At 40.3% G+C, this 25,000-nt stretch overlaps 1 protein-coding gene across 1 annotated transcript in view; it reads left to right on the forward strand.

Annotated features, from left to right (window-relative positions):
* Nucleotides 1-22,753, forward strand: part of LOC121870666 (otolith matrix protein OMM-64-like) — an 83,939-nt gene extending 61,186 nt beyond the window's left edge. Inside the window, exon 7 of the mRNA XM_042372578.1 lies at nt 22,469-22,753. Within this exon, the coding sequence (XP_042228512.1) occupies nt 22,469-22,753 (285 nt within the window). The remainder of the gene's footprint in view (nt 1-22,468) is intronic.
* The last annotated feature ends 2,247 nt before the right edge of the window (nt 22,754-25,000 follow it).

Consider the following 25,000-nt stretch of genomic DNA (forward strand, 5'->3'; position numbering starts at 1 on the left):
ACCCAGTCGACATACAATATAATCATCAACAAAAGTTATTGACCTCGGCTTCGGAGAAGTCTTATGGCCACAGACTTCAGTGACCGACGCCAAGCTGTTGCACTTCTGAGGGCTGTCCACCTTTCAGTCACTCACCTGTGGTGTCCCCAAAGGCACCAAGATGGGACCACTCTGCTTCCTCTTATGCTCATCAATGATGCCCTAAGAGTGTCCCCCTCGCTGGAAATATGTCGACGATCCACCATTGGGATCAAAGCGTCACAATTCTGCTCCCAACCTATAGCCCGCCCTTCAGGATTTATTAAAGTCTCTAAAACTGGGCCAATTAAACAACCATGTCACCATCAACCATGCAGACCATGGTTATGCACATCAACCTCTCCTCCGACATTGTCCACCTCCTTCCCACCCTAGGTCCGGGGAACACACCCAGGTTGTAGATTCCACGAAGCCCTCGGCGTCACCATAGACAACAAACTAAATTGCTTACACGTCAGTGAAGTTATCAAATCCTCCGGTTCCCGTCTCTCCACCTCCGCCGACTCAAGTCCCTCGGAGTTCACACGAGCTCCTCAGTGTTTACAACATTCATACTTCCCCAAGCTCACCTATGCCTCCCCCACCTGGTCTTCTCCTAAAATGCCACACAACGTAAACACCTAGAAAAAGTGCAAAAGGGGGCATGCAGATTATTCTCTCCTTCCTACTCCACATATCAAGCGCTCCAACACACTGACCCTTTCGACTCTCACTGACCATCACCACGACCTCATCTGCAAATTTGACGAAAGCTACACCATCGACACCACCGGCTCCTACTACCTGAGATCCCTAGTCCGGTGCACCAATTTCGACACCACAACCACCTTCAGCCCATACGTGCTGGAACAGTCATAAGAACACAGTCAACATTGTAAAAATTATCAATAACTTGTAATAAATCAGTGTATTCACTCCCAGTAAACACTACTCCTTGCACTGTCACTATGTTGAAATGAACTGTAGTTTGAGCTTTTCCCCATCTAGTTATTATATGTCTTATTGGTGTCACTTATGTTACTTGTATATTATTTGTAATTCGTAACCCATTCCCCAAATATGTAACTGTATATTTTCAGCCTTCTGGCTGCCAAGCTCTTTCAATAAACCGTTAATTATTATTATTATTATTATTATGACACACACATACACACACACACACCCACACACACACACACACACACACAAACACACATACACACACACACACATACACACACACACCCACATACACACACACACCCATACACACACACACATACACCCAGTCTTGACCTCACTCTCCTCCCAGCTTACTTACCTTCCCCCTCCTCCCTCCCAGTGTCCAACCGTATGAAATCGCCAAAAAACTCCTGAAATTTAAATCCAAACGCTCCACGACCCCAATTGACCTCCCAATCAAAATTTACACGGAATTTGCAGCCGAACTTGCCACCCCCCTCTGTTCCATTATTAATGCATCCCTCAGACAAAGCAAATGCCCTAATGAATGGAAAACCGCATTTGTCACCCCCATCCCCAAGGTCACCACCCCACAGTCCCCTAACGACCTCAGGCCAGTTGTCATTACCCCCATACCCAGTCTACTTTGTGAGGACTTTGCTTTTGAGAGGGCATTTGCCAGCATCTATCAGTCAATTGATTCACAGCAATTTGGCAACATGAGGACCTCCTCTACATCACACTTCTTGGTGAGCTTTCTGGATTTGCTGCACAAAAACTTGCAGAAACGAAAGACATCACTGGCCGTTGCCCTTGTGGACTTCAGGAAGGCCTTTGACCTTTTTGATCACTGCACTGTTATCAACAAGGCTATTGCACTAGGGCTGCCCACCAACCTGGTCTCATGGCTCACTGATTTCTTGAGTGGACGTCACCAAGCAGTGAGGTATCAGGGCTTGGTCTCTACATTCCAACACCTCACCTGCGGTGTTCCCCAGGGGACCAAGATGGGACCACTGTGCTTCCTCATCCTGATCAACGACGCTCTATCGGACACTCCTCACAGGTGGAAGTGCGTGGATGACTGCACCGTAGGGGTTTCAGTGGACAACACCGCACCAGACTACTCATCGCTCCAAGGCACCCTGGACAGGCTACAGGCATGGACTACAGAGAACAAGGTCACCATCAACCACACCAAAACCGTAGTCATGCACATCAATACCGCCACCACTCCAGTGCAAGCCCCAGCAGTCACAGTGGGTGCCCATCCTCTCCAGCTGGTGCAGTCTGCCAAACTCCTGGGTGTAACTATAGACAACAAACTTGACTGGAAGGCCCATGTAAATAACACAGTCAAGGCAGCCTCGTACCGTCTCTACATGCTACGAAGACTTAGGTCACTTGGGACACCCACGCCAGAGCTGAGGACCATCTACAACGCCTTTATTCTCCCCAAACTAACGTATGCGTCACCAGCCTGGTCGTCTTCTCTCAACTCCACCCAACAACGTCAGCTAGAGAAGGTACAGAAAAGGGCCTGCAGAATCATGCTCGGCGCAGAATACTCCGGCTACACCAACGCTCTCTCCACCCTGGAAATGCCATCCCTCAGTGACCTCCACCACCAAGCACTGGAAAGGTTTGGCCGTGGACTACTGCACCACCCTCGCCATCGCCACCTCCTGCCACCTGCAGCCCCCCACCCAACTCGCGCAGTCCGCCACTACAACAAAATTCAGCCCATAAGAGCCCGCACCGATAGATATAAGAACAGCACCATCCCATCTATTGTTAAAATAATAAACAAATCCTGATTTATGTACTGTACAGCCCTGTAAATGTATTCAATGCATATTATATCATTATGTCTAAATCAAATGTAAGTCTGTATATTTTCAACCACGGCTGCAACTCTATTAATAAACCGTATTATTATTATTATTATTATTATTATTTTACATACACACAAACACACATACACACACACACAATCACTAACACTGACACCCATTATAACCCTTAACACACCCACATACACACACACACACACACACACACACAAACACACACACTAACACTAACAACCATTAAAACCGTTAACACACCCATACACACACACACACACTAACAACCCATAAAAATAATAATAATGGTTGCCCCTCGTGTAACGGGGATGGCTGGCCAACACAACAACCACACCCTAAGTTAACGAGCTGCTTGACCCAGTGTCAAGGAATAGTCCGCGAAGACCGGACAACTCGCCAACTGCACTGGCTAACCATTACCCAGAACACGATCAGCAAATCGATTAACATCCAGGTTCCCAATTACTGCTGGGTAGACAAAGGCAAATGGCGAAAAGAAACTTGCCCATGGTTTCTCCCTGACCAGGGATCGAACCCAGGCTCACTCGCTTGCGAGAAGAGCATGCTGACTAATACCCCACAGGTTATAACACACACACAAACACACACACACACTACATCCTTGACCACCGAAGGGTCAAGACGTACCTGGCGCTGCTCTGGCAGCAGCCAGGTCAACTGTTATGTTGGCCCATACCAACTCTTTCCCCTAAACCCTCCTCCCCACTGGAATATCAACAAGTTCTCCCCAGAAGTTACAATTTCATTTAGGAAAGGAATGGAACCAGTGTTCAATAGTGGTGAACAGTGCTTAAGTCAGTGAAAAACAACATAAAAAAAAACAGCTAAGTCGTACCCAAGCTAACTCTCACACAATGAGGTCCCAGGTACCCATTGACAACTGCCCCTAAGAATCAACAACACCAGCTATGTGTTAATCCGTCCACGATAGGGAGGCCCTGGACCACACCTCACTCACTTAAGTGAGTGAGGTCCTGTGACACCAGACCATGTCGTGTCCCCATGATGCTACGACACCACATAGTGAATGAGTTGCTACAGCATCATGTGAGGTTCCTCATAACACTGTCTGTGAAAGAATTACTACACCACGTGAGGTCCCTCATAACACCATTTGTGAGGGAATTACTCCACCACATCAGGTCCTCATAACACCATCTGTGAGGGAATTACTACACCACGTAAAGCCCCTCATAACACTATCTGTGAGGAAATTACTACACCACGTCAAGCCCCCCATAATACCATCTGTGAGGGAATTAATACACCACATCAAGCCCCCCATAACACCATTTGTGAGGGAATTACTACACCACGTCAAGTCCCCCCATAACACCATCTGTGAGGGAATTACTGCACCACGTCAAGCTCCTCATAACACCATCTGTGTGGGAATTACTACACCATCTGAGGCTGCTCATAACACCATCTGTGAGGGAATTACTACACCACATCATGCCCCTCGTAACACTATTTGTGAGGGAATTACTACAATAAGTGTCTGCTGTTCAACACCTATGGCGCACAAGATCTACGTGACCTCCACTGTAAACATTAATCTGTATGTTCACTGTATGTTCCTTTACCTTTCTCTAATGAAGGCTTTTGTTAGACCACCAATGTATGTCATAAGTCATTCATGACCAATGTATATTTTCAACCTTTGGGCTGCAGAACTTTTTCAGTAAACCGTTTAATTATTATTGTTTTATTATTATTACACACACACACACACACACACACACACACACACACACACACACACTAAGAATCATTGCTAACACTAACAACCCATATAACCCTTAACACACACACACACACACACACACACACACACACACATGCACAGGCCAACCGACCTATTGCAGACTCCTTATTTTCTTATGTTCCTTCTTATGTTCTTATAGGGTAAGGACGACGGTGCTGTACGAGGTCTCTTGACCATGGAGGCAGCTGCCAGCCTGGTTTGTCAGGCCTTCCCTTTCCCCATCTCCTCCTCCCCATCTGGATTTATCATAACCTCCCACCAACAGTACAGTGCAAAGATGGAAGATCAACCCACAAGTGATATATAAAAGTGACAATTTCAACTCGAAACAAAGAAATAACTGTTAGAGTGACAATCGTGCTAAGCGGAGAATGTTGACCAGACACACCCTGTCCGCTGTTCACTCGCCACTGCCACCACTGGATGAAAAGCGAAGGAAGACTTCAAACTACACCAGGAGAGAAATGAGGACTCCCTACTCCACCCAGGTTAGGAACTGTGAATTCCTAACTATATCACATGAGGAACAAGAACCATCTGCACCACCCTGTGTGAGCTGGTGGACCCACCCAGACCATGTGGGGCATCTGCAGCTGTAGTGAGGTAGCGGATTAGCAGCCAGACAGTGTAGCGGATTAGCAGCCAGACAGTGGGCGACAACATTATGTCACAAGAATGTTTACAAGACCAACTCCCACAGTACCAAATCTATAGATAATCTATATGATGACTCTTTGTTTCTTATATTTTTCTATTGAAAGCTTTTGTCAATCAAGTGATCCACTCCCCGATCTCACTAATGATGCCCAAAGAGAAATCCCTGCTAGCTGGGAATATGTCGACGACTCCACCATTTGGGATCAGCGTCAACAATTCTGCTCCCGACTATACCGTCCTTCAGGATTTCTTAAACATTCTCCAAAACTGGGCCACAACCACGTCACCTTCAACCATACCAAGCCCAAGGTTATGCACATCAACCTCTCCTCCGACGTTGTTCCACCCCCTTCCATTACTTTAGGTCCCAACACTCTCTAGGTTGTAGATTCCACTAAGCTCCTCTGCGTCACCATAGACAACAAAATAAATTGGAAACCACACGTCAGTGAAGCTGTCAAATCCCCCAGTTTCCGTTTTCACCTCCTCCGCCGACTCGAGTCCCTCGGAGTTCCTGCCCCCGAGCTCCTCACCTATGCCTCCCCTACATGGTCTTCCTCCCTAAATGCCACACAACGTAAACACCTATAAAAAGTACAAAAGAGGGTATGCAAGATTATTCTCTCCCCTACCTACTCCACATATAAAGAAGCGCTCAACACACTGACCCTCTCGGCTCTCACTGACCGTCACCACGACCTCGCAAATTTGGTGAGAAGCTTCTGCACCATCCTCGACACAGGCTCCTAATACCACCCGAGATCCCTCGTCCGAGAATTGCTGTTCAACACCACAACCTCACCAGCCATACGAGCACGAACTGATCACTATAAGAACAGCCCAGTCCCAACCATTGTAAAAATTATCAATAACTTGTAATCAACCAGTGTATTCACTCCCAGTCAATCTTATCTTTTGCACTGTCACTATGTTGAAATGCCCTGTAGTTTGAGCTTCTCCCCACCTTGTTATTATATATCATATTTGCATCACTTATGTCTCTCGTATATTATTTGTAAATCAAGAGACCCATTCCCCATTATGTAACTGTATATTTTCAACCTTCCGGCTGCCATGCTCTTTCAAAAAATCGTTAATTATTATTATTATTATTATTATTTACACACACACTAACAATCATTACTAACACAAACCACCCATATAACCCTTAACACACACACACACACACACACACGCACACACACACACACACACACACACACACACACACACACACACACACCATTGGGATCAGCGTCAACAATTCTGCTCCCGACTATACCGCCCTTCAGGATTTATTGAACAGTCTCCAAAACTGGGCCACCAACAACCATGTCACCATCAACCATACCAAGACCATGGTTATGCACATCAACCTCTCCTCCGACATTGTCCCACCTCCTTCCATTACTCTAGGTCCGAACACACTCCAGGTTGTAGATTCCACGAAGCTCCTCGGCGTCACCATAGACAACAAACTAAATTGGAAACCACACGTCAGTGAAGTTGTCAAATCCGCCAGTTTCCGTCTCCACCTCCTCCGCCGACTCAAGTCCCTCGGAGTTCCTGCACACGAGCTCCTCAGTGTTTACACAACATTCATACTTCCCAAGCTCACCTATGCCTCCCCCACCTGGTCTTCCTCCCTAAATGCCACACAACGTAAACACCTAGAAAAAGTGCAAAAGAGGGCATGCAATATTATTCCCTCCCCTTCCTACTCCACATATCAAGAAGCGCTCAACACACTGACCCTTTCGACTCTCACTGACCATCACCACGACCTCATCTGCAAATTTGGTAAGAAGCTTCTACACCATCCCCGACACCGGCTCCTACTACCACCTGAGATCCCTTGTCCGAGAATTGCTGTTCGACACCACAACAGCATCCAGCCCATACGTGCACGAACTGATCGCTATAAGAACAGCCCAGTCCCAACCATTGTAAAAATTATCAATAACTTGTAATAAATCAGTGTATTCACTCCCAGTAAACACTGCTCCTTACACTGTCACTATGTTGAAATGAACTGTAGTTTGAGCTTTTCCCCATCTAAGTTATTATAAGTCTTATTTGTGTCACGTATGTTACTTGTATATTATTTGTAATTCGTAACCCATTCCCCAAATATGTAACTGTATATTTTCAGCCTTCTGGCTGCCAAGCTCTTTCAATAAACCGTTAATTATTATTATTATTATTTTATTATTATTACTATGTGTCTGCTGTCCAACGCCTCAGCGCACAAGATCTACGTGACCTCCACTGTAAACATTAATCTGTATGTTGACTGTATGTTCCTTTACCTTTCTCTAATGAAGGCTTTTGTTAAACCACCAATGTATGTAATAATTCATTTATGTCTAGTGTATATTTTCAGCCCTCGGGCTGCAGAACTTTTTCAATAAACCGTTTATTATTATTTTATTTATTATTACACACACACACACACACACACACACACACACAGACAAAGCAAATGCCCTAATGAATGGAAAACTACATTTGTCACCCCTATCCCCAAGGTCTCCACTCCACAGTCCCCAAGTGACCTGAGGCCAGTTGCCATTACCCCAATACCCAGTCTACTCTATGAAGACTTTGTTTTTGAATGGGCATTTGCTAGTATTAATCAGTCAATTGATCCACAGCAATTTGGCAATATGAGGACCTCCTCTACATCACAATGTTTAATTAGTTTCCTGGATTTTCTGCACAAAAACCTGGAGAAACGTAAGACATCACTGGCCGTTACCCTTGATGACTTTAGGAAGGCTTTTGACCTTGTTTATCACTGCACTGTTATCAACAAGGCCATTGCACTAGGGCTGTCCACCAATCTGGTCTCATGGCCCACTGATTTCCTGAGTGAGCATCGTTAGGAAGAGGTACCAGGGTTCTGTCTCCACATTCCAACACCTCACCTGCGGTGTTCCCCAGGGGACCAAGATGGGACCACTGTGCTTCCTAATCCTGACCAACGACGCTCTATCGGACACTCCTCACAGGTGGAAGTACGTGGATGACTGCACTGAGGGGGTTACAGTGGACAACACCTCACCGGACTACTCATCGTTACAAGGCACCCTGGACAGGCTACAGGCATGGACTACAGAGAAAAACGTCACCATCAATCACACCAAAACCGAAGTATTGCACATCAATACCGCCACCATTCCAGTGCAAGCTCCAGCAGTTACAGTGGGTGCCCATCCTCTCCAGTTAGTGCAGTCTGCCAAACTCCTGGGTGTAATTGTAGACCACAAACTGGACTGGAAGGCCCATGTAAACAGCACAATCAAGGCAGCCTCGTACCGACTCTACATGCTTCGATGACTTAGGTTCTTGGGGCACCCATGCCAGAGCTGAGGACTATCTACAACGCCTTTATTCTCCCAAAATTAACGTATGCGTCACCAGCCTGGTCGTCTTCTCTCAACTCTACCCAACAACGTTAGCTAGAGAAGGTACAGAAGAGGGCCTGCAGAATCATGCTCGGAGCAGACAACTCCGGGTACAACAACGCTCTCTCTACCCTGGAAATGCCATCCCTCACTCCCTCAGTGACCTCCACCACCAAGCCCAAGCAAGGTTTGGTTGGCAGTGTACTACTGCACCATCCTCGTCATCGCCACCTCCTGCCCCTGGCAGTCCTCCACCCACCTCGCGCAGTCCGCCACTACAACAAAATTCAGCCCATAAGAGCCCGCACTGATAGATATAAGAATAGCACCATCCCATCTATTGTTAAAATAATAAACAACTCTTGATTTAAGTACTGTACAGCCCTGTAAAGGTATTTAACGCATATCATTATGTCTAAATCAAATGTAAGTTTGTGTATTTTCAGCCACCGGCTGCAACTCTATTAATAAACCGTTGATTATTATTATTATTATTATTATTATTCTTCCACACACACACACACACACACACACACTAACAATGTTGCCTAACAACAGCCATGTAAGCCTTAACATATACACACACACACACACACACACACACACACGTAGGCCTGTGAGGAGTTGATATCAGTAGAATGCTGTCCAAATACTGTACAGTTAATTAGACTGGTCCCGTGATCTATTACTGGCATAGTTCTCGTTGTGAGTCGCGCTAGCACTGAGGCAGGCTCTTGCGTTATGTATGCGCTAAAGAGGTAGTCCAACTTTAGATCTTTACTCAAAGGGGTCCAGTTCAAGACTGACTAGGGGCCTGGTTATGCCACGCCCGTAGATAGTAATTCCTGCACTCGCCACCAGAGCGATCTATGAGTCAAGCTTCTAGAAGGTTCTTGAAGGTGGCAGTAGCCATCTCCGTGGAATGTCGAGCAAAACTATAGTCAGCGGTGTTTACTTAACAGATTTTTACAGATTGCCCACGAGGGAGCTAGTTTATTGGGCACCCCCTTACATCCAGTGCAAGTTGAAGCACAGAAGCGTTTACAGTGCCCAACTGGGAAGCATGCGGAGTTCATGCTTGCCTTTATGACTCATTACATAACGTGTATGAACAACCGGCTGGTAAATGATCCCTTTGACCCATAAATCACTCTTAACTGGTGTTGCCATTATCTATATATTACTTAACTAACTATCTAACATACTTGACGCATTGCAAATGTGAAGCAAAGTATCCAATTACCACAAATGAGCAATCTATTTAGTGTTTAAAGAAATACTACTACTGAGAGAGAGAGAGAGAGAGAGAGAGAGAGAGAGAGAGAGAGAGAGAGAGAGAGGCATCATACTGCGACACTCGGGCGAGACAAAACATCTGCGGGATGTTTAATACAGCTATAACCTATGAACAACCTTTACCATCTACAGGTCATTGAATAATGAATGTTAATAATTATACATCCATGGATGTAAGTTACTCTAAATTATATAGTATGTAATTTATACTGGTTACACACACACACACACACACGCTAAGGCCAGTTATAGTGAAGTGTTTGGAGTACAATGGCTGGCAGAGTCATTAACACTATCGTTATTCGCGCGTGTGTGTACGTGTGTGTGTCCGTGTGTGTGTGTGTGTGTGTGTGTGTGTGTGTGTGTGTGTGTGTGTGTGTGTGGAGTAATTTCTTAAAACAGAACAGAAGAAAGGAAGAATAAATTAAGGAGAGCCAAACAGACAATAGAATGCCATAATCACAAATTGGGAATGTGTCTGTATAAACAAGGAAGAGCAATGAAAGTAAGTTGTTGTTGTACGCGATGGTTATCATGTTAAATATTCTTTTCTCTGTAGAAAGAGAGAAGAGAGAGAGAGAGAGAGAGATGGTAGAAAGATAAGAAAGAGAAGCATAAAGAGAAGGAGAGAGAGGTAAAAAAAAGAGACAACAAAGAGAAAGAGAGGTAAAAGAACGGAGACAAAGAAAAGTTAGAGCGATAATTCACAACGAACAGATAAACCAAAACTGCAGTAAACTTCATGTAGAAAAAGCCACACTCGAGGCCTCAATAACCTTCCTTCATAACAAAACACGAAAATAACATCCCCTAAAAAGACGAATAATATAAGTTAGATAATTCGAAAAAATTCCCCCAAAACACAAGCATCGTTTCTTGCCGTACCCCGAAACACACACACACACACACACACACACACACACACACACACACACACACACACACACACACACACACACACACACACCCTCTCTCTCAGTTCACAGTTCAAGGATTACAGGATTTAGTTGTCCCCACAGTGTCGTACAGTGCTGATAGAATGCTAATTGGCTGGCTGTGCTATGAAGCAGTCACTCCATCATGTGGACGCTTCCAGTATCACATGTAAATCTTATCTTTTTCAATAGGGTGGCACCCCTTCACGTACACCCTAGCAGACTGGTCTAATTGGTTATGTACTCCTACACTCTACCAGGCAGGTGTAATTGGTTATTTGGTTATTTGCACTCTACCAGACTTATAATTGATTATTTTCACCCAACCAAACTGGTATAATTGTTTATGTATATTCTACGTCACTGCTATAATTGGTTATTTGGTGAAGTACACTCTACCGGACTGGGATAAATGACTATCTACACTTTACCAGACTGGCACATTATATATTTACACTCTGCCAAACTAATATAACTGATAATCTATATTTTCCTGACCGGAATACTCTGATGACACGATCAGAACGAAAATACTCACAAAACTGAACCATTTAGTTTAAACCTGAGTTGATGTAATTAGAGAACAAAATCATAATGAAACAGAAATAGAATTACTACTCTGCATGTTGAATCACGTTGACGGAAATCGATGGATGTATTTAGATAATTAAATAAAAAGGTTAAAAAGATTCAGACTCCTTACCTGTGTTAAACTTGATAATATGTAAGTTTGTTTGTATATAATTTATGTAATTAGTGCAGCATCTAGTTAGGAAATGGAGCATTTAATAACAGCACTAATCATAACAGTATAGGTTACAACTCTGAGTTTCATAACAGCTTATTTACAGCAATGAGTTATGTAATATCGTCTTAATAACAGTGTGATTACAGTATTGAATTTTATAATAGTCTTAATAATAGTTTAAGAAATGAGTTATGTAATGAAGTATTAATAACAATAAAAAAGATGCACATAAACAAGAAAACAAGTACCTTTTTGTTATGGTCGATAACTGCTACACTGGACATCTACCTGAGGGAAGAAAGAAAATGTGAGGAAATTGAATAAAAGCACAACTAATATTTCATTCCTAATGTTCCCCAGAGCTTCGGTACCAATAATATCATTCTCCCAAACACACACAAAAAACAACACAATAACGAGAAAGAAATGCAGATGCAAGTGATAACAGTACGTGTGACAACGAATTACAAGGACCAAAGTACAAGTGATAGCGTAGACCAAAATCGACCAATGAATGTACAGTATTATGCCACAATACGATATTAGAGAAGGATAAATAACTACAGTAAGTCTTTGTTGTTTGCTTCTGACCCTCCAACATCACTTCCTGTCCCTAAAACATCACTTCCTGTCCCTCCAACATCACCCTTGACGCTCTAACATCAACCATGACTCTCCAATATCACCCCCTGACTCTCAATTATCACCCCCTGACCCTGTCACATCATCTTATGACCTTCAACATCACCCTGACCCTCAATATAGTCCTTGATCCTTCAACATCACCATGCGACCCTCCAACATCACCTTCTGACCCTCCAACATCACTTCCCGACTCTCCATCATCACCCCCTGACCTTCAAAACCGCTTCCTGACACTTCAACATCACCTCCTGACCCTTCAACATCACCTCCCGACACCTCCAACATCCCTCCTTGACCCACCAACATAAACCATGACCCTCCAACATCACCCCGACCCTCCAACATCACTTCCTGACTCTCCAACATCAACCATGATCCTCCAAAATCACTTACTGACTCTCCATCATCACTCCCTGCCCCTATAACATCACTTCCTGGCCCTCCAACATCACCCCCGACCTTCCAACATCTCTTCCTTACAGTAAAAAAAAAAAAACGAAAGCAAATGAAGAGAAAGCAAATCTTAGCAAATTGGACCTTTTTTCTTACAATTTTAATAAAATCGCTTTGAAAAGTTAAAGAATTGTATTTTTTAAAAGAAAGGAAGAAAGAAAAAGAGAAAGAAAGAAAGAAAGGAAGAAAGAAAGAAAGAAAGAAAGAAAATTAGAATGGAAGAAAAGACGAAGGGACAGTGCCAATATCGTACAGCCACTACTGATAGAAGAGGAAATATTTATTCTCGATTTCTTCTTTTTCGACATAAATTCAATGATTCTTGTATTTATTTGATTTCTTCCTTTATTTCGGAGGAATTAGAAGATGAGGAGAAGGAATAGAGATCCAAATAACAAGGTAAATTAATCACCTTTTTGACGGATTCACAGGTAAGATTCGTTTCATCAACACCTTAATAAATATTCACAAAATTAATAATAATCAAATAAACATCGTCTCCTACTATAATATAATTTACCTGTTATTCCGGACATGAGATTTATATATTTGTAGAAAGAGAATGAACGATTCACTGAGGAATAGAACGTAAACCAAGAAATATTGGAACACCAAGGAGGCGCCGATCAGCTTTGGTCTTTTGTGCAGTGAGAGAGACTAAGAGATTGTGAGAGATTTTTCAATGTGTGTGAGAGAGACGGTGAGAGACTCGGGCGATTACTGAGATATCCCGAGGAGGTCTCTAGTAAGTCTCTTATTATAGATCATTTACCATGTCGACCATAGGGACGAGGAGTTATAGGAAATAGGTGTTATAGGGACGAAGAGTTTTAGGGATGAGGATATATAGGGACGAGGTGTTATAAGGACGAGGAGTTAAAGGGACGAGGTATTCTAGGGAAGAGGAGTTATGAGGACAAGGAGTTAAAGGGACAAGGAATTATAGGGACGTGGAGTCAGAGGGACGCTAGGAGTTGTAGAGAAGAAAAATTTGAAGGGACGAGGAGTTATCGGGACGAGGACTTATAGGGACGTGGAGTTATAGGAACGAGGAATTATAAGGACGAGGAGTTGTAGGGACGAGGAGTTATAGGGAATCGGTGCTATATGGACTAGAACTTATAAGGACGAGTAACCACAGAGACGAGTTACCATAGAGACAATTTACCTTTTGTTCTTGCGATTTACTTATTGTTGCCCTGCTGTTGGACGACGTCTTCCTTACTACTGGCCTTAACGTGTAGAACTCGATAAAATGTGTATAAGTGAGAGAATGTGTAGAACTCGATAAAATGTGTATAAGTGAGAGAATGTGTAGAACTCGATAAAATGTGTATAAGTGAGAGAATGTGCAGGACTCGATAAAATGTGTATAAGTGAGAGAATGTGTAGAACTCGTTAAAATGTGTACGAGTGAGAGAATGTGTAAAACTCGATAAAATGCGTATAAGTGAAAGAATGTGTAGAACTAGATAAAATGTGTATAAGTGAGAGAATGTGTAAAACTCGATAAAATGTGTATAAGTGAGAGAATGTGTAGAACTAGATAAAATGTGTATAAGTAAGAGAATGTGTAGAACTCGATAAAATGTGTTTAAGTGAGAGAATGTGTAGAACTCGATAAAATGTGTACAAGCGAGACAATGTGTAGAACTCGATAAAATGTGTATCAGTGAGAGAATGAGTAGAACTCGATAAAATGTGTATAAGTAAGAGAATGTGTAGAACTCGCTAAAATGTGTATAAGTGAGAGAATGTGTAGCACTCGATAAAATGTGTATAATTGAGAGAATGTGTAGAACTCGATAAAAAGTGTATGAGTGAGCGAATGTGAAGAATTCGATAAAATGTGTATGAGTGAAAAAATGTGTAGAACTCGATAAAATGTGTATAAGTGAGAGAATGTGTAGCACTCGATAAAATGTGTATAATTGAGAGAATGTGCAGGACTCGATAAAATGTGTATAAGTGAGAGAATGTGTAGAACTCGATGAAATGTGCATAAGTGAGAGAATGTGTAGAACTCGATAAATTGTGTATAAGTGATGGAATGTGTAAGACTCGATAAAAAGTGTACTGAGAGATTTTGTAGAATGTGAAAAGTGTCGGATGAAATAAAAAGCTACAGAATAGTTAAAACGGGTCAAAATAGGCATGACGAGATAAAGTGAATAGAATGTTACAAAATGTTTGTGTAGAATGCGTGTGAATAGCTTTATTCAGGAGAATGACTAGGCTGCCAATTATAATAATAATAATAATAATAATAATAATAATAATAATAATAATAGAGAGAACGTAACAAGAATTATTTGAATGTAACAATAATGGTCAATTGGTCATAACGTAAAAAGAATAGATATTTTTTTATTAATGGTCCTTTATTTTTATTATTATTATTAATATTATTATTATTATTATTATTATTATTATTATTGTATAATATTTTTTTAATATCTTTTCAAAATTTTTATTCATTTTTATTAATTGTTACTAATTTATTATTATTATTATTACTATTATTGTTATTATTATTATTATTATTATTATTATTATTATTATCATTATTATTATTTTTCTTATTATTATTATTATTATTATTATTATTATTATTATTATATTAATGCATTATATTTTTATTTAATATTTTTTTAATTTTTTTATTAATTTTTATTAACCATTAATTGTTTAATTATCATCATCATTATTATTATTATTATTATTATTATTATTATTATTATTATTATTATTATTATTATTATTATTATTATTATTATTATTATTATATTTTCGCCCCCAGGCTCTGATGTGGGCTAATCCCGAAAAAAAGCTAAATAATGTGTACCATACAAGTGAATGTGTACCAAACTAAAGGATGTGTACTATGCTAAAGAATTATCACTTTGATAAAGAATGTGTACCATGCTAAAGAATGTTCAGTATGCTAAAGAATGTTCACTATGCTAAAGAATGATCACTATGCTAAAAAATGTTCGCTATGCTGAAGATTGTGCAATGTACTACAGATGTGTATTGCACTGGAGAATGGTCACTATGTTAAAGAATGTGTACTGTGCTAAACAATGTTCACTATGCCAAAGAAAGTGCATTGTAATAAAGAATGTACAGTGTACACTATGTCAAAGAAGGTGCACTGTGCTAAACAATGTGTATTGTGCTAAAGAATGTATACCATGCTAAAACTTTTTCACTCTGCCAAAGACTGTGTACTGTGCTAAGGAATGTGTACTATGCTAAAGAATGTGTACTGTGCTAAGGAATGTATACTATGCTAAAGAATGTGCACTGTGATAAAGAATTTGTACCGTGCTAAAGAATGTGTATGTTACTAAAGAATGTGTACCATGCTAAAAAACGTGTACTTTTCTAGAATGTGTACTGTGCTGAAGAATGTGCACTATGCTAAAGAATATGTACTGTTCTACAGAATGTTCAATATGTTTAAGAATGTTCACTAGCCTAAGGGATGTGCACTGTGCTGAAGAATGTGTACCATGCTAAGAATGTTCACTATGCTAAAGAATGTACACCATGCTCAAGATTGTTCACTATGTTAAAGAATGTTTACTATGCTAAAGAATGTTCACTGTGTTGAAGAATGTGTACTTATGCTAAGGAATTGTACTGTACTATAGAATGTTCTTTATGTTGAAGAATGTGTACTGTATTAAAGAATGTGTACAATGCTAAAGAGTGTGTATTGTGCTAAAGAATGTACACTATGTCAAAGAAGGTGTACTGTGCTAAGCAATGTGTATTGTGCTGAGGAATGTATACCATGCTAAAAATTGTTCACTTGGCTAAGGAATGTGTACTTTGCTAAAGAATGTTTAATTTGCTAAAGAATGTGTACCGTGCTAAAGAATGTGTACTTTGCTAAAGAATGTGTACTGTGCTGAAGAATGTGTACTATGCTAAGAATGCATACTGTGCTTAAGAATGTGCACTGTGCTGAAGAATGTGTACATGCTAAAGAATGTTCACTATGCTAAAGAATGTTCACTATGCTAAAGAATGATCACTGTGCTAAAGGATGTTCACAATGTTAAAGAATGTTCACTATGCTAAAGAATGTTCACTCTGCTAAAGAATGTGCAATGTACTACAGATGTGTACTGCACTGTAGAATGTTCACTATGTTAAAGAATGTGTACTATGCAAAAGAATGTGTGCTGTGCTAAAGAATTTGTACCATGCTAATGAATGTGTACATTGCTAAATTATGTGTACCATGCTAAAGAATGTATTCTTTGCTAGAATGTGCACTGTGCTGAAGAATGTGCACTATGCTAAAGAATATATACTGTTCTACAGAATGTTCACTATGTTGAAGAATGTTCATTAGGCTAAAGAATGTGCACTGTGCTGAAGAATGTGTACCATGCAAAAGAAGTTTACTATGCTAAAGAATGTATACTATGTTGAAGAATGTGCACTGTGCTGAAGAATGTGCACTATACTAAAGAATATATACTGTTCTACAGAATGTTCACTATGTTGAAGAATGTTCATTAGGCTAAAGAATGTGCACTGTGCTGAAGAATGTGTACCATGCAAAAAAGTTTACTATGCTAAAGAATGTATACCATGCTAAAGATTGTTCACTATGTTAAAGAATGTTTACTATGTTGAAGAATGTGTACTGTGCTAAGGAATGTTCACTATGCTAAAGAATGTTTACTATGCTAAAGAATGTTTACTATGCAAAAGAATGTTCACTATGTTGAAGAATGTGTACTGTGCTAAAGAATGTATACTGTACTAGAGAATGTTCACTATGTTGAAGAATGTGTACAGTGCTAAAGAATGTGTACCATGCTAAAGAAACTGTACTGTGCTAAACAATGTTCATTATGCTAAAGAATGTTCACTAGGGTAAAGAATGTACACTGTGCTGAAGAATGTGTACCATGCTAAAAATATTCACTATGCTAAAGAATGTTCACTATGCTAAAGAATGCTGCAATGTGCTACAGAATGTGTACTGTACTGGAGAATGTTCACTATGTTAAAGAATGTGTACTGTGCTAAACAATGTTCACTATGCTAAAGAATGTGCATTGTGTTAAATAATATTACTATGTTAAAGAAGGTGTACTGTGCTAAACAATGTGTATTGTGCTAAAGAATGTATACCATGCTAATAATTGTTCACTATGCTAAAGAATGTGTACTGTGCTAAAGAATTTGCACCATGCTAAAGAATGTGTACCAAGCTACAGAATGTGTACTTTGCTAAAGAATGTGTGCCATGCTAAAGAATGTGCACTTTGCTAAAAAATGTGTATTGTGCTAAGGAATGTGTACCTTGCTAAAGAATGTGTACCATGCTAAAGAATGTGCACTTTGCTAAAGAATGTGTATTGTGCTAAAGAATGTGCACCATGCTACACCTCTGGGACACTGTGTTACTCTGGCCTGGCTACACCCCTAGTAGACTGTACAACACCTCTGTCTACAGTTCCTCCCTTTCACTCCGCTCAAAAGCTTCACCTGAGGACAACTGCTCGATAATGACCATTCGACGGGAGGCAGTTGTGTGTGTGTGTGTGTGTGTGTGTGTGTGTGTGTGTGTATATGTGTGTATGTATGTGTGTGTGTGTGCATGTGTGTGTGTGTGTGTGTATGTGTATGTGTGTGTGTGTATATGTGTGTGTGTGTGTGTGTGTGTGTGTGTGTGTGTGTGTGTGTATGTGTGTGTGTGCCTCAACCTCTAAACCTTCGCCTTTCACAACCAATACTTTCTATTTTATTACTTTTATTTTCGTCCGCTTTCGTTTCACTTTTATATGTGTATTTTGTATTTTTTTGTATATTCACTTTTAATTTCCTCATAACTTTATTTCTCCGTTATTTTTTTTATGAACGTTCTATTTTCATTTATTTTCATAAATCAACCAGTTCATAACAACTTTCTAATTTCCGTTTTATTTTATTTCTTCTTCGTTCATTTTACATTAGATACACTTTCTATTTCATTTATCTCTGTTTATAAACTTTAAATTTTACTTTTTATTTCATTCATCTTTTTCGAGACTTTTTCTATTTCACGGTCATTCCTCCTTCATCACATATTCTATGCCCTTTCACTTTTTGTTCATTTCATAAATTCTCTCTCTCTCTCTCTCTCTCTCTCTCTACAGTCTTTTCAAACACACTTTCAATATATTCTTTCACTCCTGTGCTTTCTTTTTCCTTTCTCTGCCTCGTTTTTCCTTTCGGGTAAATTGACAGTGTGAGTTACAGGCACTAGCGAGCCGGTCACTCCTGTCCCTCAAAGAATAACCGAAAGGGAGAAAGAAACAGACAGACAGACAGACAGACAGACAGACAGACAGACAGACAGACAGACAGAGAGAGAGAGAGAGAGAGAGAGAGAGAGAGAGAGAGAGAGAGAAGATTACCTGAATTTACTGGTATATTGTAATTGGTGTTTGTTAATAAGGACTTAGGAACAACACCATCACCCCCCAGTTTATAAATTGGTACATTAATAACAGCTCAAGAAATATAATTTACATCACCCAATTTTGTGGAATATCATAATTGGAATTTCTCAACAAAAACATAGAGATTATTCAGAAATTTCGGAAAGTGACAAGGGATAATTGGGCTTCTCCTTACTCCTTCAGCAGCCGATAAATCTCTTCTTTGAGTTTAGATTAAAGAGCAATGGCCAGGTCTAAAATTAAAAGAGTCATCAAAAAAGAATGTTGAAATTTTGATATGTATAGTTATGAAAAGTTATCAGATTTTTATATATACAGGGTCATCAAAAACGAATGTTCAATTTGAATGTCCAGAGTTTAACATATACAACGTCATCATAAAAGAATGTTCAGATTTTGATAATATACAGGGTCATCATAAAATAATATTCAGATTTTATAAAATATTCATTTAAAATCTGGTCCACAGTATCTTTTGACGATATAACATTTTTTTTTAGAGCTAAATATTGTGTTGTGTGATGGACCGATTTCAATACTGATATTTCGTACTGGCGAACACAGATTTCAGTGCTTCTCTTTTTTACTGTTCATTTTTTTAAGGGGGGGGGGGGAGACATGCACGAATAATATCCCAACACTGTACCGTGCAACACAGGATAGGCTGTTTGGTATGAGTGTTATGTATTGTGGAAGTGCATAACATAATTGTTATTATTATTATTTTAAGTGATATTTTTAATTTATTGGATCTTGTATTTTTTTCGTGTTTCTTACTCATAAATCATTGTCTTTTGATGCACATATGAATGACCGATAATATTTTTTGATGTTATTGAAACGCATCAAAGAAAATATATTTGTTCTTCAAGTGTTACAGTACAACAGGTATATAATGGTTCAACGTTGTCTATAATTCTTTTATATAAAATCCTACAAAATAATATACAGTCTTTTGTTCATTCAATATACAAACATTGATCCTGATACATTTTGTTGATAACACTACAATACATACACACGAACCGGACCTCCTCCCCATCACCATATACTGGGGACAAGTGTCAGGCTGATCATAATTTCCATTCACGTTGTTGATAATTCAATATATATCGTCATTAAATATAGCACTACCGAGTAATTTGTACACAAATTAATCAACAAATACAAGGAATTAATATTATTTTATCTCTCTGTTTCTTCTTATAGTTTATTTCTGTTCTTGTTTGAATGTAGAGTTCACGAACATTAGGTAGTCAGGAAATATTTTATGAAACACGGAAATACGCACTATATATCAGATGCATCCAAACATGTTCGAGATATTGATGGCCTTCAGACTAAAGTACTATATTCATATTTATATGAAATTCATAATATATATATATATATATATATATATATATATATATATATATATATATATATATATATATATATATATATATATATATATATATATATATATATATAAATCACTATTAGGTGCGCGTGATCAGGTACTCCACCCTGAAGATGTGAATTACACAGCTTGGGAACTTCGTCATTTTCTTTTTCCTTGTGGTTATCATATATATATATATATATATATATATATATATATATATATATATATATATATATATATATATATATATATATATATATTAATATATATATATATATATCATAAAATTCAATAGAATTGAATTAATATATAGTAATTTAATAATACTTCTTTGAGAACCAAAACTTTTAATTTAATTAATCCATCTCAGTCTGTGCCTCCACCTGGCCCTCCTACCCTCGAACTGTTCTACAATCATTTATTATAACTGGGATAAGGTTAACTGTTTTATGTCTGTTACCATAACAACATACGGGAACACACGCTTGGCATCAATCAATTATCTCTAAATATAACCCTAAGAAATATCAAGGTTTGCTTCTCTAATTACAGCCCCGGTAAATGTTGAGTGACCTTCAACCTACCTGACCTTTATAACGGCTTTGATTTCTCCGTTATGATTTGCTGTTACGGATATACGTACAAGTTTATGTGTGTGTAATAATAATAATAATAATAATAATAATAATAATAATAAACGGTTTATTAATAGATTTGCAGCCGGTTCGTGTGTGTGTGTGTGTGTGTGTGTGTGTGTGTGTGTGTGTATACTTAAACTGATGCATACACTTGACATGAATGAACTCGTTAGTGTAATGGCACAAGCAGTTAAGCAACCAGGATGTCATATACAGAAGCAACTGGTATCCAAACGCGTAAAATTTCAGTAAATACATATACAAACAGAGGGACACACGTACTGGACATGCATCCTCCTCAAAAGCAGATAAGCCTACACACACACACACACACACACACACACACACACACACACACACACACACACACACACACACACACACACACCCTCAACACCCCACACACCCAACTACCCCCAACACGCACACACCCACACCTACCCCCACATACACCTTTCACAGCTAAATTCCACAACCTCCAAGAGCTTCCTCACCAACATGAGGATATACACAAGCTAAAGCTCACGATAAGCTTAAAGGAGGAAGTGAACGTCAGGGATTACACGGTCTCTAACACGTGGAGAGATGTATGCAAATTTTACCCTCATCTACATATTAAGTTCCAGTGGATGTGTGTTCCCTTCATCGAAATATAACCATTCGATCTTCGTAAGCGGGGTAAAAAGTTTTAAGTGATGTAAAAATACGAAAATTTATTTTTGAAAACGCAAATTAATGTTTAGGCGAAATTAGTATAAAAACCGTAAATTGATGAAATTTTTTGTAAAATAGAATGTAAATAAGAATAAAATGTTGTAAACGAAGAATTATATATATGGTGAAACGTAGGGTGGTGTAAAAATCTAAAATGCCGCCATCAATGAAAAAAAGCGTAAAATGCTTTTTAAATGAAAAGTAAAAAATATAAATAAAATGCTGTAAGAAATATAGGGATTCAAAATGAAATGCAAAATTATACGTAAAAATCTAACATATAAAACGTAAATGCTGTAATAATGTAAAACAATGTAAATATTTAAACTTTTGTAAAAAACGTAAACTGTTGTAATAAAAACAAAAACGGAATTTACATTAAAATCCCCCAAAATGCTGTAAAAACTAACTGCCTGTGATACTGCGAGGTCCTTATTATACGAGGCGCAGTGAGACACAGCAAGCCTGAGCGTGACACAGCAAGACACAGCAAGCCTGAGCGTAACACAGCAAGACACAGCAAGCCTGAGCGTGACACAGCAAGACAGCAAGCCTGAGCGTAACACAGCAAGACACAGCAAGCCTGAGCGTGACACAGCAAGACACAGCAAGCCTGAGCGTAACACAGCAAGACACAGCAAGCCTGAGCGTGACACAGCAAGACACAGCAAGCCTGAGCGTAACACAGCAAGACACAGCAAGCCTGAGCGTAACACAGCAAGACACAGCAAGCCTGAGCGTGACAGCAAGACACAGCAAGCCTGAGCGTAACACAGCAAAACACAGCAAGCCTGAGCGTGACACAGCGAGACACAGCAAGACACAGCTAGATGTAGCGAGGCACAGGAAATAGAGAGACGTAAGGACACACAGCGAGATATAGCGAGACAGCGAGACGTAGCGAGACACAGCGAGACGTAGCGAGACACAGCGAGACACTGAGATATGGTTGTTAAATGAGGGAGAGAACTTGACAAGTTAATGATGGTGTTTTCTCCTGCCTCCCAATGTCTTGGTTTTTGTTTGGTTCTGTTCTTACTCTGTTTTTACTCTGTTTTTTTCTAGTGTTGGTGTTTGTGTTTTATTTTAATGTTTAATCCGGAAATGTCACGGGTGAAGGAATTTGTGTGTGCCAACAATTCCCTTAGAATACAAAGCATCACGTGAGAGTGACAACAATCACCTTAGCGAGACAACAATCACATGAGCGAACTAACAATCTCCTGAGGGTGCAAACAAGCATCTTAGAGTGCCAACAATCACACGAGAGTGCCAACAATCACGTGAGAATGACAATAATCACCTTAACGTGCCAACAATCGCCCGGGAGTGCCAAAAATCACCTGAGTGCCAACAGTCACCTGAGTGCCAACAATCACATGAGATAGCCAAAAATAATCTGAGTGCAACAATCACCTGAGAGTGCCAATAATCACGTGGCATTGCCCAAAATAATCTGAGAGTATCAACAATCACCTGAAAGTGCCAAATATAATCTAGGAGTGCCAACACTCACCTTAGAGTGCCAACAATAACCTTAGAGTGCTACAAATTATCCGAGCGTGCCAACAATCACACAAGAGTACCAGCAATCACCTAAAAGTGCCCAAAATAACTTTGGAGTGCCAACAATTACCTGGGAGTACAAAAAAATCACCTGGGAGTGTCAACAATCACCTGGGAGTGTCAACAATCACGTGACATTGCCCCAAATAATCTGACAGTACCAACAATCACCCGAAAGTGCCAAAAATAACTTGGGAGTGCCAACAATCACCTTGACTACTAAGAATCACATGAGAGTGCCAATAGTCACCAGGGAGTGGCAGTAGTCACCTGAGTGCCAATAGTCGCCTGATATGTCAGTAGACGAGAGAAGATGCTGCACACAGAACCTGTGTCTCTCTGTCTGTCACACACGGGAGAACCTGTGTCTCTCTGTCTGTCACATACGGGAGAACCTGTGTCTCTCTGTCTGTCACACACGGGAGAACCTGTGTCTCTGTCTGACACATACGGGAGAACCTGTGTCTCTTCGTCTTATCTGTCAGTCACACACTGGAGAACCTGTGTCTCTCTGTCTGTCACACATAGGGAGAACCTGTGCTTCTGTCTGTCACACACGGGAGAACCTGTGTCTCTGTCTGATACATACGGGAGAACCTGTGTTCTCTGTCTGTCACACTAAGGAGAACCTGTGTCTATCTGTCAGTCACACACGGGAGAACCTGTGTCTCTCTGTCTGTCACACACGGGAGAACCTGTGTCTCTGTCTGACACATACGGGAGAACCTGTGTCTCTCTGTCTGTCACACACGGGAGAACCCTGTCTATCTGTCAGTCACATACTGGAGAACCTTGTGTCTCTGTCTGACACAATACGAGAACCTGTGTCTCTTGTCTGTCACACACGGAGAACCTGTGTCTCTGTCTGATACATACGGGAGAACCTGTGTCTCTCTGTCTGTCACACACGGGAGAACATGTCACACACGGGAGAACTCTGTGTCTTTCTGTCTCACACACGGAGAACCTGTGTCTCTGTCTGACACATACGGGAGAACCTGTGTCTCTCTGTCTGTCACACACAGGAGAACCTGTGTCTCTGTCTGTCACACACGGGAGAACCTGTGTCTCTCTGTCTGTCACACATAGGAGAACCTGTGTCTCTGTCTCTCACACACGGGAGAACCTGTGTCTCTCTGTCTCTCACACACGGGAGAACCTGTGTCTCTGTCTCTCACACAGGGAGACCTGTGTCTCTGTCTCTCACACACAGGGAGAACCTGTGTCTCTCTGTCTCTCACACACGGGAGAACCTGTGTCTCTCTGTCTCTCACACACAGGGAGAACCTGTGTCTGTCTGTCACACACAGGAGAACCTGTGTCTTTCTGTCTCTCACACACAGGAGAACCTGTGTCTCTCTGTCTCTCACACACAGGAGAACCTCTATCTCCTGTCTCTCACACACAGGAGAACCTGTGTCTCTCTGTCTGTCACACACAGGAGAA

The sequence above is a fragment of the Homarus americanus genome, unplaced genomic scaffold (assembly GCF_018991925.1).
Source record: "Homarus americanus isolate GMGI-L3 unplaced genomic scaffold, GMGI_Hamer_2.0 scaffold32583, whole genome shotgun sequence".
Classification (NCBI taxonomy): domain Eukaryota; kingdom Metazoa; phylum Arthropoda; class Malacostraca; order Decapoda; family Nephropidae; genus Homarus; species Homarus americanus.